This window comes from Rhinatrema bivittatum, chromosome 4, assembly GCF_901001135.1.
Source record: "Rhinatrema bivittatum chromosome 4, aRhiBiv1.1, whole genome shotgun sequence".
NCBI lineage: Eukaryota > Metazoa > Chordata > Amphibia > Gymnophiona > Rhinatrematidae > Rhinatrema > Rhinatrema bivittatum.
Genome location: NC_042618.1, coordinates 46,325,245 through 46,343,301, shown reverse-complemented (window position 1 = coordinate 46,343,301; position 18,057 = coordinate 46,325,245). Strand labels below are relative to the sequence as shown.

General features: G+C 47.4%; 1 protein-coding gene across 3 annotated transcripts in view; it reads left to right on the top strand.

The window, feature by feature from the left end:
- Positions 1-18,057, top strand: part of AKT1 (AKT serine/threonine kinase 1) — a 305,064-nt gene that overhangs the window by 191,899 nt on the left and 95,108 nt on the right. For all 3 annotated transcript variants that reach the window (XM_029598073.1, XM_029598072.1, XM_029598074.1), the window contains 3 exons: positions 6,758-6,905; positions 13,174-13,305; positions 14,801-14,866. In XM_029598073.1, coding sequence (XP_029453933.1) covers positions 6,758-6,905; positions 13,174-13,305; positions 14,801-14,866 — 346 coding nt within the window. The remainder of the gene's footprint in view (positions 1-6,757; positions 6,906-13,173; positions 13,306-14,800; positions 14,867-18,057) is intronic.

The window sequence follows — 18,057 nt, the reverse complement described above, 5'->3', positions numbered from 1 at the left end:
CTACCTACGCTTCAAGGTTCTGGGACGCCACTTCCAATTCTGGGCTCTGCCCTTCGGGTTAGCCACGTCACCATGGACCTTCACCAAGGTGGTTGTAGTGGTAGCAGCGGCGCTCAGACGGGAAGGAATCCTCGTCCATCCCTACCTAGACGATTGGCTAATCAGGGCGAAATCACGGGAGGAGAGCCATCGGGCAACCAACAGCGTGATCGCCCTTCTGGAAAGCCTGGGATGGGTAGTCAACCTCCACAAGTTGCCTACAGCCTTCCCAATCACTGGAATACCTGGGAGTACAGTTAGACACCCCGACAGACACAGTCAGTCTCACTACCAAGAGAAGGTTAAAACTTCAGACGCGTCTCCGGTCCTTGATGGGAGCCAGCCGGCCCATAGCTTGGGATTATCTGCAGGCTCTCGGCCTCATGGCCTCCACCCTGGAAGTGGTGCCCTGGGCAAGGGCCCATATGAGACCTCTAAAACACTCCCTGCTCTCTCGCTGGAGCCCCCACTTCCGGAATTATTCCACGCACCTACCTCTGCCGGCCAGAGTGCGGGCCCAGTTACGGTGGTGGTTGCAGTCCAACCACACGAGCAGGGGGTCGAAGATGTCCTCCCCCCACATGGACTCTGCTCACCACAGATGCCAGCCTGAGCGGCTGGGGAGCACACTGCGAAGAACTCACTGCACAAGGGCGGTGGAACAGAGAAGAGTCAGGGTGGAACATCAACCGTCTAGAGGCACAAGCAGTCCGGCTAGCCTGCCTGCAATTTGCTCACAGACTGAGGAACAGAGCAGTCAGTGATGTCAGACAACGCCACCATGGTGGCATACATCAACCGCCAGGGCGGAACCAGAAGCAGAAAGGTATCTCTAGAGATAGCCCCATTGACTTGGGCAGAGGCAAATCTTCAGGACATCTCCGCCGTCCACATTGCCGGGAAGGACAACACCACGGCAGACTTCCTCAGCAGAGAGAGCCTAAATCTGGGGGAATGGCAGCTGTCACCCACACTGGGGGATTCCGGACATGGACTTACTAGCGGACAAGTCCAATGCTCAAGTCCCCAGATACTTCAACCGCAAGCGAGATCTGTTCTCACAAGGGATCGACACCCTGGTTCAGCTGTGGCCTCCAGGGACTCTGCTATACGCCTTTCCTCCGTGGCCTCTGCTGGGCGCCATCATCCACAAGATTCAGAAGCACCGGGGCCTAGTTCTTCTAGTGGCACCAGATTGGCCAAGAAAACCCTGGTACGCGGACATGAGAAGACTACTGGCAGGGGAGCCCCTTCCCCTGCCTCCTCTCAGGGACCTGCTTCGTCAAGGTCCCATCCTCCACGAGGATCCGGCTCAATTCTCTTACGGTCTGGCCATTGAGAGGGCTAGACTGAAGAAAAGAGGTTACTCGGAGCCCATGATAGATACACTTCTCCGAGCCCGCAAGTTTTCCACATCCCTCACCTACGTAAGGATCTGGATAATATTTGAAGACTGGTGCGATACTCACGACACCAATCCACATGCGACCACAATTCCTATTGTTCTGGATTTTCTACAAGATGGGCTTCAGAAGGGTCTCTCCCTAAGCTCCATCAAGGTTCAGGTGGCTGCGCTGTCTTGCTGCGGTCCCAGGAGGGATGGCAAGACCATTGCCAGGCATCCAGATGTTTCTCGCTTCCTGAAAGGAGTCAAGCACATTAGTCCGCCACTGAAGTGGCCTGTGCCCTTGTGGAACCTTAACCTAGTTTTGGATTTCCTCGCGGGATCCACCTTCAGACCCCTTTGGGGCCTGTCCCTCCGTTCTCTCACTTTGAAGATGGTGTTTCTGCTGGCAGTGTGTTCCGCATGCCGCATCTCAGAGCTACAAGCGCTGTCCTGCCATGAGCCCTTTCTCAGAATCACTCCAGAGGCTATCCATCTTCGCACTGTTCCCTCCTTTCTTCCTAAAGTAGTCTCACAATTTCACCTAAACCAAACCATATCCTTGCCTACTACGGCAGGTTTGAAGAAATCAGAAGGGCGTTTACTACGCCATCTCGACATTGGCAGATTGCTGCCCAGATATCTGGAATTGACACAAGACAGACCATCTATTCGTCCTACACAGCGGAAAGAAGCAAGGTGAAGCGGCCTCTCGGCCCACCATCGCCCGCTGGATTAAAGAAGTTATCAGAGCAGCTTACGTAGAGGCCAGGAAGTCACAGTCTCTTCAAGTCAAGGCTCATTCTACCAGAGCACAAGCAGCATCTTGGGCAGAATCCAGGATGCTGTCGCCTGCAGAAATATGTAAAGCGGCGACATGGTCCTCCCTCCATACCTTTTCCAGGTTCTACCGTCTGGATGTCCAGGCCAGGGAGAACACCACATTTGCGAGGGCAGTCCTACACCATCCTCAGGCAGCCTCCCACCCGGGCTGGGAGTAAAGCTTTTGTACATCCCATTCGTTCTGAGTCCATCTGGCTACACGCCAGGAAATGTTGAGATTACTTACCTGATAATCTCCTTTTCATTAGTGTAGACAGATGGACTCAGCATAATTGCCCCAACTCCAAATATCTTACTCTATCACCTCCATCGGGTGATACAATGCTTATAGGAATTAGGATGGATCAATTTTCAGAAATCACACCTACAATCAACAAAAGTTACAGTTCATAGGAGCATGCCTGGACACCACTTGCAACAGGGCATACCTACCAAGCGACAGAATTTCACAATTCCGTACTTTTTTTATTTATTTATTTTTTTTACATACCTTGAACCATACTCTGAGACCGTCAGCAAGACAGGTTTTAGCAGTCCCAGGCCACATGGCAGCGGCGATTTTCAAGGTTCCCAACACCAGGCTACACATGAGACGCCTGCAATGGGGACTAAAACACCAATGGAAACACTCACAACCATTGACACAAATTATCGTTGACCGAAATGAAAAAAGATATAACATGGTGGCTCCTAGACTCCACCCTGTCCAAGGGAGCATTGTTCAGTTCCCCTTTTCACAACACGGTCTTAACCACAGATGCGTCTTGCAAGGGATGGGGAGCACATCTCGACTTACAAAACACAAGGGTTATGGACAATCTCGGAACAAAACCTACAAATTTATTGGAACTCAGAGCAATTCGGAATGCATTACAAGTGTTCCAAGACCACCTGGAAGGATGCAGGGTCATGATCTACATGGACAATCAAGTAGTGATGTGTTACACAACAAACAAGGGTCCGGTTCATGGTCCCTCTGCAAAGAGACCCTGAATCTTCGAACACACTTACTGGAATTGCATACATCTACAAGCAACTTATCTACCAGACATGGCAAATACAAGAGCAGACAGGCTAAGCCGTATCTTTCATCCTCACGAATGGACACTCAATTCGGATGTAGCCCAAGACATCTTCATGCAGTGGGGGACACCTTCGATAGATCTCTTTGCAACGGAGATCAATGCTCAAGTTCCCAACTTCTGCTTGATAAGACTAAGCCAATTCAGGATCGCTCAAGATGCCTTCCTCATCCCGTGGACGACAGACCTCCTGTACGCCTTTCCTCCCATACCACTCATAACAATTCAAAAATGCATAGCAGACAAAGCTCAACTGATACTCATTGCACCGGCCTGGCCAAGGCAACCATGGTATAGTTTCCTTCTCAGACTATCCATCATGAATCCAATTTGATTACCGAATTGCCAGGATCTTCTCTGCCAGGATCAAGAGATACTTCTACACCCGCTACTCATCTCTCCACTTGACAGCATGGAGATTGAGAGGCTTCTTTTAACAGAACAAGGAGTTTCCACTTCGGCACAATTCATTTTGTTAGAATCCAGGAAACTGAGAATTTATAGCTATAAATGGAAACACTACTCTACCTGGTGCATTTCCAAAGGTGAATCACCATTAGACTGCTCACCTGAATTGCTCATAGATTACCTTTATACACTATATACAGCTGGTCTAGCAGCATCATCCATCAGAATTCATCTCCAGTGCCATAGGGGCATATCATAGACCAGTTAATATACAGATATCCAATCACCCCTTACTATCTCACTTCATTAAGGGGTTAACTCACCATCCTCCGATCACTAAGCCTCCAGTTCCATGGTACCTCAACATAGTTCTGGAACAGCTCATGCTTTTCCCATTTGAACCCATGGACTCTGCACATATTAAATACCTCACATGGAAAGTTGTATTCCTGGTTGCAGTAACATCAGCACGAAGAGTTAGTGAATTACAGGCCTTGGTCCATTATTCCCCATATTTGCAATTTCATCACCAAAAGGTAGTTCTCCGAACTCACCCATCCTTCCTAACAAAAGTGGTTTCTCAATTCCATCTCAATCAGACCATGGAATTACCCACCTTTTCCCTAAACCTCACGCAAATGATGGGAAAAACTACTGCACACACTAGATTGTAAGAGCTTTAGCATACTACAAAGAGGACAAACTCTGACTCCTGTGTTTCTCAACTCTTTGTCTCCTTTGACCCAAAGGTACCTGGATTACCAGTGGCTAAACACACCATCTCCAGCTGGATAGCTCAGTGCACCAAATTCTGTTACGACAAACTACAGCTACAGTCAGAGCCTAAAGCTCACAGTCAGAGCAGTAGCAGCCTCAATGGCACACCTAAAGAATGTGCAACCCATAGACACTTGCAAGGCAGCTACATGGTCATCGCTTCATACCTTCACATCTCACTACTACCTTGATCAACAAGCAGCCACTGATGCAAAGATAGAGCATGCAATACTGCAATCTCTATCCTCCTGTCCACAGTGACTGCCACACTGTCAAAGATCACGTATAAACATATGTATCAAACAACGTGATCAGGAGCTTGGGACTCTCATGACAGCATGGCTAATTCAGCCTTGCTATCGATTTGGGGGGGGAGAAGCAAGTTTGCTTACCATAAACAGTGTTTCCGTAGATAGGATGAATTAACTATGCTGACCCACCCTTCTCCCTGGCAGTCACCTAGTCTTCGACTACACTACAGCTTAATCACAGACTGAGGAGATTGTTACTTTCCTGCGTGGGAACACGCACGCAGCCGCAGAGAGCAAAACTCTAATCTCTGCTTTGACAAGCTCCACCTCCCGGACCTGATTGACAGATCCCATGACAGCATGGCTAATTCATCCTGCTATCTAGGGAAACACCATTTTACGGTAAGCAAACTTGCTTTTATACTTGCATTACTTAAACCCTAGACACATCTAAAAATGGTCACCCTTCTCAAATTCTGAGAGGGGAGACATGACTAGAATATGTAGCTGTGTTTCAGCATGTAAACTGCTTTTGTGTCTTAACCTTTTAGGTACCAAAGTTCCACAAGTGGAACATTTTTTTGTATACTTTCAATTACTTGCAAACTTTTTATAACATTTATACCATATTTGGGTCTAGTTAACTAAGATATGTAAAAAGGGGCATCAAGAAATAAATCCTTCAATGAGCAGGATCTAAAAGGTTAATACCTGTAACCCAGGAAGCAGTCAAGCACAGATCAGGTGCTTTTTTTTTTTTATTTTTGACATATGGTCTGAAAATGTATGAGCTAAACATACTTTCACATTTTAGGTAAGCTGCAGGCCCTTTTTCAAGATCCATGTTGCATCTTTTTAAAAACCACCTCTGAATATGGTTTGCTCAAGCTGTTTATATTTTCTGGAGCACCACACTAGCACTGGCTTCTCATACACATTCATTTCACTTACCATCTATAATGGTGAAAGTTGCTTAGGAGAAATACTTTCATATTTGACACTTTTAGCCTGGAGAAAAGCAAAAATTGTAAAGAAGGTAGCTGTTAGGACTGTAAACTTTTTTTTTTTTTTTTTAAGTTCAGCCGAGCCAGACAGTTTACCTTTTTCTCAACCATTTGAAGCATTTACACATGCTGGCCTGGTAGGCATTTTGTGACAAAGTAATTGGAGATATTAGCTCCCTAGAACATTGAAATTCTGACTTGGAGGTTCTAATTCATTCATTTTTTCCTTTGAACTTGAAGCTTAAACTTCAGTCTTCCCTTACCAGTGGCACAATGTACCTCCTAAACTAAATAGATGTGAAGCCAAAAATCCAGCTCTGATTAGCTGAAGTCTAACATCCACGTTTGGATTTTTAAATACATTAGTAGTAAATTGGTTAAAGAAGCATTTATTGATCCACCCTTTCTTACCTACCTCCCAAACATGCTAAAACTAAAAGGGTGTTTCATATGATAGTGGGAACTTTTCAGTGTCTCTTCAGATATAAATATAGCACATGCAATAAGGTCCTCAGTTTTTTACAGTTGAGGTTGAATGTCAAACATTGATCTTCCATTTTTACTCATTTGATATTTTATTCAAATAGGGAAAATAACTTCTGGTTTTTCTTCCAGAAAAGTCTGTGTATATATATATCTGCAGCATAGCATCTAGTTCATAAATTCACTTGTTATATAATGTCCCCCATGTTACAGTGGTTTTTGTAGTCGTATGTAGCTACAAGAAGTGAAACTTTATATCTTATTGTTCCCAAAATGCAGTTAGGATTTGAACAGATGTCACATTTAAATGCCAGAAAATATTTTAGCACTTAATGCTGTCAATCACCAAAAGAACAAGATTCCCATCCCTACCTTGTCCATTCCCCCTCATTTTTTTACTTTAATCAATTGTGAAAATATTAGTTTACTTCAGTATTGTCCTATATCTGGCCACTTTTTCTATACTTGCCTGTTTTGTTTTCCCAGGGAAGAATGGACAAAAGTCATCCAAGCAGTTGCAGACAGCCTTAAGAAACAAGAAGAGGAAATGATGGACTTTCGGTCTGGCTCTCCAACAGAGAATTACGGAGCTGAAGAAATGGAAGTTTCTCTTGTCAAACCAAAACACAAAGTGGTATGGCCTTTCATGGGTCTCAGATTTCCTCATGGAAGCACAGATTTCAGTGTTCACATTTTTATGATTTCAAACTAATGCATTTCCAAATGAATGATACAGTGGGTGGTTCGCTCAAAACAGTATTTTAAATGTATATTTCATAGCGTGTAGAAGCTGGACTCAGGACCAATGGGTATTAGTGTACTCCTGATAGCAGTTGGAGACGAATCAGATTTCAATCTGACGTCAGCCCTAGTACATATACCCCTGCAGGAAGTGCAGCTCTTCAGTATTTTCCGTCTCCATAGCAGTTAGGGACTACCTGCACCCAGCGTTTGAGCAAAATTCAACGGAGAAAAACCCAAATTAAGAAGAAACAACTTACCTCTACAGCGAGCCCGGCTCTCCTGCAGTGACACCCTCAGGTCCCTCCCCCCATTTGAGAATTCCCAAGGTGATTTCCGTGGCCCCTCGGAGGTGAGCCTTGGTCCGGTGGCCGACCCTCGGCGGGAACCTAGCCCCCAATTTCGGGCACAGCCGAGAGGCAGTGGGTGCAAACTCAAGCGAGGCGGTGAAGGTATTTGCCCTCTCCCCTACAGCCGTAGACCACCCGGAACAAAACCAGGAAGCACCGAGACAAGGTAAGGTAGAAATCTTGTTTAAAGTCTCTGGTCTCCGAAGCTTGGAGTCGCACAGGTCGCCGGCTGGGACCAGTGCCACCGGGTTGATCCGCCCTAGCAGGGCTAGGCCCCAGTTGGATCCAAGGGTCCTCCCATGTGGAGACCCTCCAAGGTGGTCGCCATATTGCTCTCATGGTCGCAGTCTCCATCTTGGCCCTGTTCGCCGCCCTGTCTGCCATCGCGAGCCGTGCACACCGGAGCGCATAAAATTTTACACGCCTATATCCATGGCACTTCCGGAAAAGGAGCTCAAGGTTCAGGGCCTCTGCCCAGCATGCCACATCAGAGCCGCACAACACAGAGGCAGACTCCCTGTGTATCCAGTGCGAGGAGGCCCTGGGGGATCAAGCCCAGGGCCCGTCCCATCCGGGCCTGAGTGCTAGCTCCTCAAGTACTCCGGACCTAGCAATTCACAGCAGGACACCTACTCAAACAGGACCCACCAGGGACACAGCGCCCCCTAGCTTGGACCCAGTGTCTATCTCCTGGGTGGAATTTTTCAAAGGTCTGCACTCCTTCGTTCACATGCAGACAGAACCTCCGCTACCACGGCCACAGCTTTCACCAGAGGACCTCTGCTCTGGGCCCCTCTAGGCCCAGGGAAGTGAATCCACCACCCGGAAGTCCCACGTACAGGGACACAGTCCTCTCTAAGGAGGAGTCAGTCCCTGGAGGAGGGGGACCTACCCCCTCTCCCCCCCCCCCCCAGGACAGAGCCTCACCGGACCATGAGACACTTCACCAAGGACGAGCTTCCAGACCTAGTCACCAGCAGCCTGAAGGAGCTTGCTATCCCAGGCACAAGTGCCTCAGGGGAGCCTAAGATGAATCCCCTGCTAGAGGGACTCCATAAGACCTCCCGCCATTTCTCTGTTACAAGCCGTCCAACAGCTAATTGACCTGGAATGGATTGCTCCAGAGTCTTCGTTCAAAGGGGGACGGGCTATGGCAGCCATGTATCCTCTGGACTCGGCAGCCAAAGACCACCTGACATGCCCAAAGGTGGATGCCATGGTCTGCGCAGTCTCGAAGCGTACTATCCCAGTGGAAGGAGGCGTGGCACTCAAAGATGCCCAAGAGAGATGTCTGGAGTCCATCCTTAAACAGTCCTTTGACGTCGCCGCAATGTCCCTACAGATAGCTGCTTGCTGCACTGTGGTTACATGTGCTTGCCTATCACAGACCAGGAGCAACACCCCTGGGGAAGCCATGGAGCCAGCTGTATCATTCCTTACGGATGCTGCTTCTGACCTAGTGCGCACTGCAGCTAGAGGTGTCAGCTATGGCAGCCAGGAGGCAATTCTGGCTCCGAAGCTGGTCAGCTGACGCATCCTCCAAAACAAGACTCACAAGGATGCCCTTCAAGGGATCCCTCCTGTTTGGCAGTGAACTAGAGAAACTGGCTGACAAATGGAGTGAGTCCCCACTGCTGTGGCTACCGGAGGACAGGAATAAGAGAAACCAGCGACCCTTCCCCCGATCCTCCAGGGGCAGAGGTTCACAGTGCTTCAATCCATACAGTGCCTCGTGCTACAGGCAGGAACCAGGCCTTTTGGAACAGGCACAACAAGAAGGGAACCAGCTCAGGTCCAGGCCCCAGCCACTCCCCACAAAGAGAATCAGCCGACCCGTCCAAAGGAAGAAGCCATAGGGGGCAAACTTGCCCTATTCTACCAAAGATGGGTCGAACTTTGGTCAAGTGGGTCCTAACCATCGTTCGAGAGGGGTACTACCTGGATTTCCTCCGGACAACTTTGTGGAATCCCCCTGCCACGATCCCTACATGAGGGTGGCAATGGAGGCTATGCTGAGCAGATTACTGGCCCTAGAGGCCATAACCCCAGTGCCTCCACAACAAATGCTGGACACTTTCTTGGCCGATAAAATAAATGGAATAGAAGGTACGTCCAGGCCCATCCTGGACCTCAAGTCTGTCAACCGCCACCTGCGGATTCCCCGCTTCCACATGGAAACCCTATGCTCCGTAATAAGGGCGATTCTCACATCCCTGGATCTGTCGGAAGCATACCTACACATTCCGATCCATCAAGATCATCAGCGCTTCCTATGCTTCAAAATCCTGGACCGTCACTACCAGATCCGGGCACTACCCTTCGGGCTAGCCACATCACCCCGGACGTTCACCAAGATCATAGTGGTGGTGGCGGCAACATTGAGGAAGGAAGGGATCCTCGTACACCCTTTCCTAGATGATTGGCTGATCAGGGCAAAATCCCCAGAGGAAAGTCACCAGGCAACAAACAGTCAAAACTCTACTGGAGAGCCTCGAATGGATGGTTAACACAAACAAGAGCTGTCTGCAGCTTTCAGTCTCTAGAATACGTAGGAGTCCGCTTCGACATCAAAGAGGACAAGGTCATCCTAACACAGACAAGGAGATCAAAACTGCGAAACCAGTTGCAAACCCTGCTGAGAGAAACTCACCCCACAGCGTGGGATTACCTACAAGTCCTCAGGCACATGGCATCCACTCTGGAGGTAGTACCATGGGCACAAGCTCACATGAGATCCCTACAGCGCTCCCTTCTATCACAATGGAACCCACTGTCTCAGAACTACACCGTACATCTACAGCTCCCAGGCAGAGTTCGGACCCAACTACAATGGTGGCTACAGGACGACTACCTGAGCTAGGGAACAAGACTATCCTCACCGACCTGGATCCTGCTCACCACGGATGCCAGCCTACGAGGATGGGGCGCACACTGCAAAGAGCTAACTGCCCAAGGGCAGTGGAATGCAGAAGTGTTGGGATGGAACATCAATCGCCTAGAAACCCGGGCAGTCAGACTAGCCTGCTTACAGTTCGGTCACAGACTCCGAAACAAAGCGGTCAGACAACGCCACAATAGTGGCCTACATCAGCCGTCAGAGGAATCAGAAGCCAACAGGTGTCTCTGGAAATAGACCCCCTAATGTCGTGGGCGGAAGGGAACCTCCAGGAGATCTCAGCCGTCCACATTGCCGGGAAAGACAACATCACGGCAGACTACCTCAGCAGAGAAAGTCTCTAGACCCAGGAGCATGGAAGCTGTCAACCACAGCATTCCAACTGATAGTGAACCATTGGAGAACACCAACCATGGACCTTTCCGGCAAACTGGTCCAACGCCCAAGTGCCCAGTTACTTCAGTCCCAGGGGATCGACACCCTGGTGCAGAATTGGCCACAGGATACTCTGTTGTATGCCTTCCTGCCGTGGTCCCTATTAGGCGCAATCATTCACAAGATCGGACTACACAGGGGACCAGTACTTGTGGCCCTGGACTGGCCAAGAAGACCCTAGTACACAGACATGCAAAGACTGACAGGGACTCCCCTGCCACTACCTCCACACAGACCTGCTCCAACAAGGGCCGATCCTCCACGAGGATCCAACTCTGTTCTCTTACAGTCTGGCCATTGAGAAGGCTCGCCTGAGAGCAGATACTCGGGGGCTGTAATTAACACTCTACTCCAAGCGTGCAAGTTCTCTACATCTCTTAACATAAGGATTTGGAGAATATTCGAAGCCTGGTGCAAAGACCACGACATACCACACTCAGTCAAAATTCCTGCGATCTTGGAATTCCTACAGAAGGGATTGTCCCTCAACTCCAAGGTACAGGTGGCCGCACTGTCATGCTACAGATCCAAGCGCGAGGACGACACCATAGCCTCTCACCTGGATGTTTCACGCTTCCTAAACGGAGTCAAGCACATCCGACCACCCTCTAAAGTGGCCAGTACCCTTTGGAACCTCAACCTGGTCCTGGATTTCTTAGCAGGACTCTTTTTCAGACCTCTTCACAGCCTGTCTCTCTGCCTACTAACATTGAAGACAGCCTTCCTGTTGGCAGTTTGCTCAGCCTGTCGTATATCCGAGCTACAAGCACTGTCCTGCCAGGAGCCGTTCCTCAGACTCACCCCGGGAACCATCCAGTTACGCACAGTTCAGTCGTTCCTACCCAAAGTGGTGTCCCACTTTCATATCAACCAAACTCTCGCTACCATCGCCAGATGAGCATAAGAATTCAGAAGAGGCTCGAAGTCTATGCCACCTCAACATCGGCAAGACTCCTATCCACATACTTGGAATGTCTGATCCCATAAGGAAAATGGACCACTTATTCATCCTTCACAGCGGGAAGAGGCAAGGGGAAGCGGCCTCGCGAACAACCATAGCCCGCTGGATCAAAGTCATCAAGGTGGCCTACGTAGAGGCAGGTAAGCCGCTGCTGCTACAAGTAAAGGACCATTCTACTAGACCCCAGGCAGTGTCCTAGGCAGAAACAGATGTCACCCACCGAGATTTGCAGGGCGGCGACATGGTCCTCCATCCACACCTTCTCCAGGTTTTACTGCCTGGATGTTCAGGCTCGGGAGGACACAGCATTCGAAAGAGCAGTACTAAGTGGGTCACGGACAGCCTCCCACCCAGTTCAGGAGTAGCTTTTATACATCCCATTGGTCCTGAGTCCATCTGCTACATGCTAGGAAATGGAGAAATTACTTACCTGATAATTTTGTTTTCCTTAGTTTAGACAGATGGACTCAGCATCCCACCCACGGTTGCCGTTACTCTGGAATGCTTGAGTGACTCAAGGGTAAGCCATGCTTTCCTTCATCTAGGACACCCACCCTGCCGGGTGTTGATGTTTTCTGGTTGAGGGCACTGGCGGTCTCCAGCTGTAGCCAATTCAACCAGATCGAGTTATGAAGTTATTCAAATTAGTCGGTCACACATATATCCACAATGCTTTTCGAGGAGAATACTGAAGAGCTGCACTTCTGCGGGGGTATATGTACTAGGGCTGACGTCAGATTGAAATCTGATCCGTCTCCAACTGCTATACCCATTGGTCCTGAGTCCATCTGTCTACACTAAGGAAAACAAAATTATCAGGTAAATAATTTCTCCAATTTTTCATACCTTGATCCAATCTTTAACTTTTCTATGTGTGCTATAAATGATGCCAATGTGGGGAATAGTAACTTTTGCTGTCTGAATCGTGTCTCTCAAGCCTGCATTGAGACTGCTATTTCTGGTCTTGGCCACTCCTGCATAGGCAATGTCCAGTACAGGTTCTCAAGAGTCACAAACTGGCCTGGTTTGCATATATCTGAATATGTATGAGATTTGCATTGTATGATCTTCTCATGCATATTCATTGTGGGTATCCTGTAAACAAGGACTGTTTGTGGATCTTGAGGACTAGTTGGCCACCCCTGCCCTATAGGGCTTATTCATTCCCTCCCATTTTCATAAATGTAACATATTAGTGGGATAGCCCTTCAGCCTTATCTGATGTTTTGAACTTCATATGAGTTATGCATTGTATATTGAGTATGAATTATGCTGTGCATGATTTTAAATAATTCTTGCATGCATTAAAATGCAGTAGAGTCCATTAAACTACCACCAGGACAACACTAAAGTATTCTTTATTATGGGGAAAGTCAAATTCCAAGAGTGCTACGTAGTTTTGTATATAAGGTACTTTTACAAGAGAATGCAATATAACACTATATAATTGATTTTCATGACTATAGCTGAATGTTTTTATGAATTATAATGCATTTTCTGTTTTGCTATTAAATTCAAGACTATGAATGAGTTTGAATATCTTAAGCTGCTGGGGAAGGGTACCTTTGGAAAAGTAATTTTAGTTAAAGAAAAAGCAACTGGACGCTACTATGCTATGAAGATTTTGAAGAAGGAAGTCATTGTTGCAAAGGTAAGCCAGAGGAACAGAACTTGTGGCTTCCAGCTGGCTGTAGCCAGGCAATTTGGCAACTATGGCCAAGCAAAGTGCAACCTCACCCTATACACAACAGCTTTGATGCCTTCAATTTTTAACTTAAAATATATTTATAATCTAAGCCATAAGTGTGACCCTCTGGTCTGTATTGATATGATCCTTAACCTCTACCTAACTGACTTACTCTTTCATTCAGTTTGTACTACTTAGTCATGCACAGTAAATCTACAACCTATCCCAGCATATTCCAATATAAAAATGATTTCTGTTAAGCAGTACGGGTTGAAATAGGAGTGTGCCTTTAAACCATGCCCTCTTTCTCTTGAAGCTTTAAGATTTTGGATTACATTAAACTAATTAGGGTTTACATTTCATTGACAGCAAAAATTCTTTCCACTAGCAGGCACTTGTGATGCACCACAAAACCCTGCCAGAAACACTCTGAACCTTTTGTAGGCAACCACCATACTATAACACTAACACACAAGACTCTTAAATTTATCTAATGGAAGGGCTGCACTACAAATTACTACAGGCCCTAGAACACAAATTCACCTATTGGAAAAATAAAACTCTAGATCCTACACACTAAAATCTAGTACAATCCCTTGGTCACACAAGCAGAATACAGGCCATCCCTTCCATGATATAGAACATGGGACCACAAATTAGAAACAAACAAGCAGACAATTGAAATGGCAATTCTAAAAAGCCAGAATCTGAGCACTGAGAAACATACATAAACTAATTTCCACCTATACTGAGCAACATTCAAAGATATAAAATTCTTCTTCTCAAAGCTGTCATTCCTCTAAAAAGTGTTTTCTACCTTTGTGTGGACAGTTTATTTGATTCTTGACCTTCTGAATCTATAAATCCACAAGTCCTTTCAATCCCCATTTTTCACTTGCTCTCTCCCACCTCCCCTGCTTTCACTCCAGTCCCCATTCTTCCCCTGCTGGCTTACTCTTGCTGTACCTGAGTTCCCATTCTTCCTCTGTTCTCCCACCCCCTAGTTCCCGTTTTCCCTTTGCTCTCTAAGTGACAGGCCCCATTCAGCTACTGTTCATCCCCTATTGTTTCACTTGATCTCCCTCCCAATTCCAAATCCCCATGCTCCTACTGTCTCATAGGCTGCTTCTGCTGCAGGCATGACATCTTCTGGCACATACTTGAAAGCTCAGCCCTACTATTTGAACTAGAGCTCTGCTCTATGGAGCCCCATGTGGTTCAAATAGCTGTTTGAACTGTATTGTTATACTGCTGATTGAGATCTGTAGACAGTCTGTTAAAATTGTGGGATTGAAATTTCAACCATGGGATGGGAAAGGGAGTATGCATGCACCCTTGAACTGAGGTGCCTATGGCTGTGGTCATTGGCTATAGGCTAGCTATGGCTCTTAGTATCAACGTCCTAAAAACTTTTTTCTTTTGGCACATACATTCACACGTTGGCATGCTTACTTTGCAGGATGAAGTAGCACATACACTTACAGAAAATCGTGTGTTACAGAATTCTAGACATCCATTCTTAACGGCAAGTGGTTTTTTGTTCTCAGTAGCTTTTCGAGAGCAGTTCTGATTGCTTTGGTTTTTTAATGGTAACTGTACTTATTACTAGGCTAAGGTTGTGCTTGGATCTGGCCATGTTAGTTTAGAACTGTTAGAATTGTTAAGCAGATGACTGTGATTACTTTTATTTAAAAAGTAGTCTCGTTTCTGCAAAAACTGCCTCCTTTGCTCTCTAATTTTATAGCACTATAACATTCAAAGAATTTTTCTGAAACATTAAAACTAGCTTCCTGCCCCCATGTTCACAACTACCTTCTAACCCTACCTGTTCAGAAGCATATGCTTCCTGAAAGTTCATCAAAGGAGTTGTGCTATGGAAAAATATCTGCTGCTCATTAAGCTAAAAGCTATATAGAAAACATCTAATTTTTAGCACTTTACAACCAGGACTGAAAGAGCTATAGTCATGCAATCCACCTTGTCTGGGGACACTAGCTTCTGCAAATATTCACCAGCTGTATCCAAACTATGGGGGAACCTGCTGGTGCAAAATGGGCCTGGACCTACTCTATTAAAAGTGGCCTTGATCATTATGGGTGTGGTATTTCCATTTGGGTCACAGTTGAAGTGCTACAAAATCTAAGAATAAGCATTGTTTTTGCTGCCATTTTGAAAGGTTTAGCCTACTTTCTCAAATAGCATTTCAATACAGCTGACTCTGGGATCAGCTGAACTGGAATACTGTGAAATCAGTATTCCACCTTGTAACTCTGTGTGAATGGCAACTTGTATTACTTTTAGTCAAGAATTGTAAGCTAGCATGTTTTTCAGTACTTTCAAACCTAGGTGCTTCTCCTACAACAAGCAGGATGCTAGTCCTCACCCATGGGGTGACATTGGATGGAGCCTAGAATGGAAAACTTGTCAGTTTCTGGAACTTTGAGCATGCCTTAATCCACATGTCCATATGGAGTCCCCCTTCAGTCTTTTTCTGTGGAGCTTTCGCTTCGTGGGAGAGGGAGCTCATGGCTTTTCTTGTTGTAAATTGCCTTGGGAAAACTTTTCACTACCCCATTTGAGTTTGAATTTACACAATCTCTGATCCCTCTGCCTTCAGTTTCCCTAGTTAGTTGCTTCAGCAATTTGGTAAGTCTTTTTTCACTTCCTTCCCCCTCCCATGGCTGTGATGCCTCTGTGCCTGCTGGCATTGACTGCCTGCTGTCAGTCTTCGTGTCCCTCTTTCTTTAGTCTGTCATGGCCTCATCCGGTTTCTGTCGGTGCCCCCAGTGTCTGAGGATCATGTTCATTAGATCCCCACAGTGTCCTCTGCCTTGGGGCATTGCATGACATCTGGGGTTGCTAGATGTGCACCCAGATGACTCCTAAGGGATGTCGTGCTCAGCTTAAGATGGAGATCTTTGGGGCAAGAATCTGAGGCATCTGCACCAATGGACACTGCCAATGGTATTGATGGAACCAATGGCCCCACTGACACGGCTGATAGGAGCACCAGGGACCGGCCCATGTCTCTTCCAAGTCAGATGTCAGGTTCATTGTCATCTACCTCTGCACTGGGGGAAAGACTGGGCCAAGCACAGAGAAAACGAGGAAGCATCGGTACCAGTCATGCTTGATGCACTGTGCCGGGCTTGAAGATGCCGGCTTCTGCTGCAATGCCCCTGAAGTGACCCAGTGGTGGTGAGTGCCTATCCTCCAATGCCGAGGGTCCCTGACGGTCTCCACCAGTCTTATTGCCAGTTGCCAATCCACCTCAGGATTCAGAGGAAGATCTGGCCGGCCACCTGCCTCCTAATCTGTTTTAGCATTAGCAATGTTCGAGGAGTTGAAGTGCAGGGTCCATCTGGTGGTCCAACAGGCATTGCAGTGCATCGAACTGGCGGCACCCTGCTGGAACTGCTGTTGGAACAGCTCAATGTGCTTATTGGTCAGTTACTGGTCTAGTTGGTATCTGTTCCCGGGAGGCTGTCTATGCCTGGCAGGACATCAGTGCTTCCCCCGACAGATACTTTGCTCTTTGCCAGCTCCTCTGAGGAGGAAGCTCCAAGGCCAGCAGTCAGAGGTCTGCAGCCCCAATCCAGCTTACCAGGGCCAGTATTAGTGCCACCGATGCCCATGTCTCTGGACAAAGGCAGAGCACCCAGGGTCCCATCCCCTGTAGATTAGTGAGGATGAGGCTTGTATGACCCCTGGGGGATGACACTGTGGAATCCTCCTCCAAGGACTCGGAGGCTCTCCCTTCAGAACACTCCTCCAGATAAGCAAAGGTCTCCTCCAGAGGACCTGACCTTCGCAGGTTTTGTACAGGCTATCCCCTGTCAGTTAATGGAGGAAGATGCTGGCAATTCTCCAGTTTGTAGAGACTCCTAAAGAGATCATGGAAGTCCCGATGCATGAGATCTTTAGGGAGTTGCTGCTGAGGATCTGGGAGCACCTGCTGCTATATCTCCCATTAACAGGAAGATGGATGGGGTTTACCTCATTCAACAGGCTACTGGATTCAAGAAGCATCAGCTGTCACACAAATTGGTAGTCAAATCTTCTCTCAAGGCAACCAAGTGCCCTGGGCAAGGATCACAGAGCAATGGACGTTCTTGGGAGGAAAATATTCCAAGGGGTCATGCTTATTGCATGCATTGCCTCCTTACAGCTCTACATAAATACTTTTTTTACAACCTCTGGAAGCAAGGTGCAAGAGGGGGCTGAGCAACTGCCTCAGCAGGACCCCCTTTATCACTGGTGTGTAGAAAACTTAAGTTCATTCGTACCTATATTTTCAAAACTGTGCCTGCAGAATGGCATGGCTATGGGCCTCTGATCTCCAACCAGGGGTATGGGGGAGAATATCTTAAGGTGAGGGATGCAGTGGCCCAACTGAGATTACCATGAGACCCACCCTTCTCAGCCAGGAGGTCACAAGGCAGGGTCAGGAAGTCTTTCTACTGCTAGAGGAAGTACTATCCTCTGGCACCTCACTTCTATTTGCAGAGGGTGAGCTCATTGGCCATCCCAGGCATCAGAGGCCAAGCCCCAGCCTGCTCCCAACCAAATCCTGGGACAGGGTTTTGACTGGATCGTAGGGAATATAAGCCAGCCACCTTGTACCAGACACTGAATCCCCCAGTTGGGGGTAGGCTGTGATTCTTTGCATATCATTGGCCCAGTATAACTTTGAACCAGTGAGTCTTGTTCATAGTC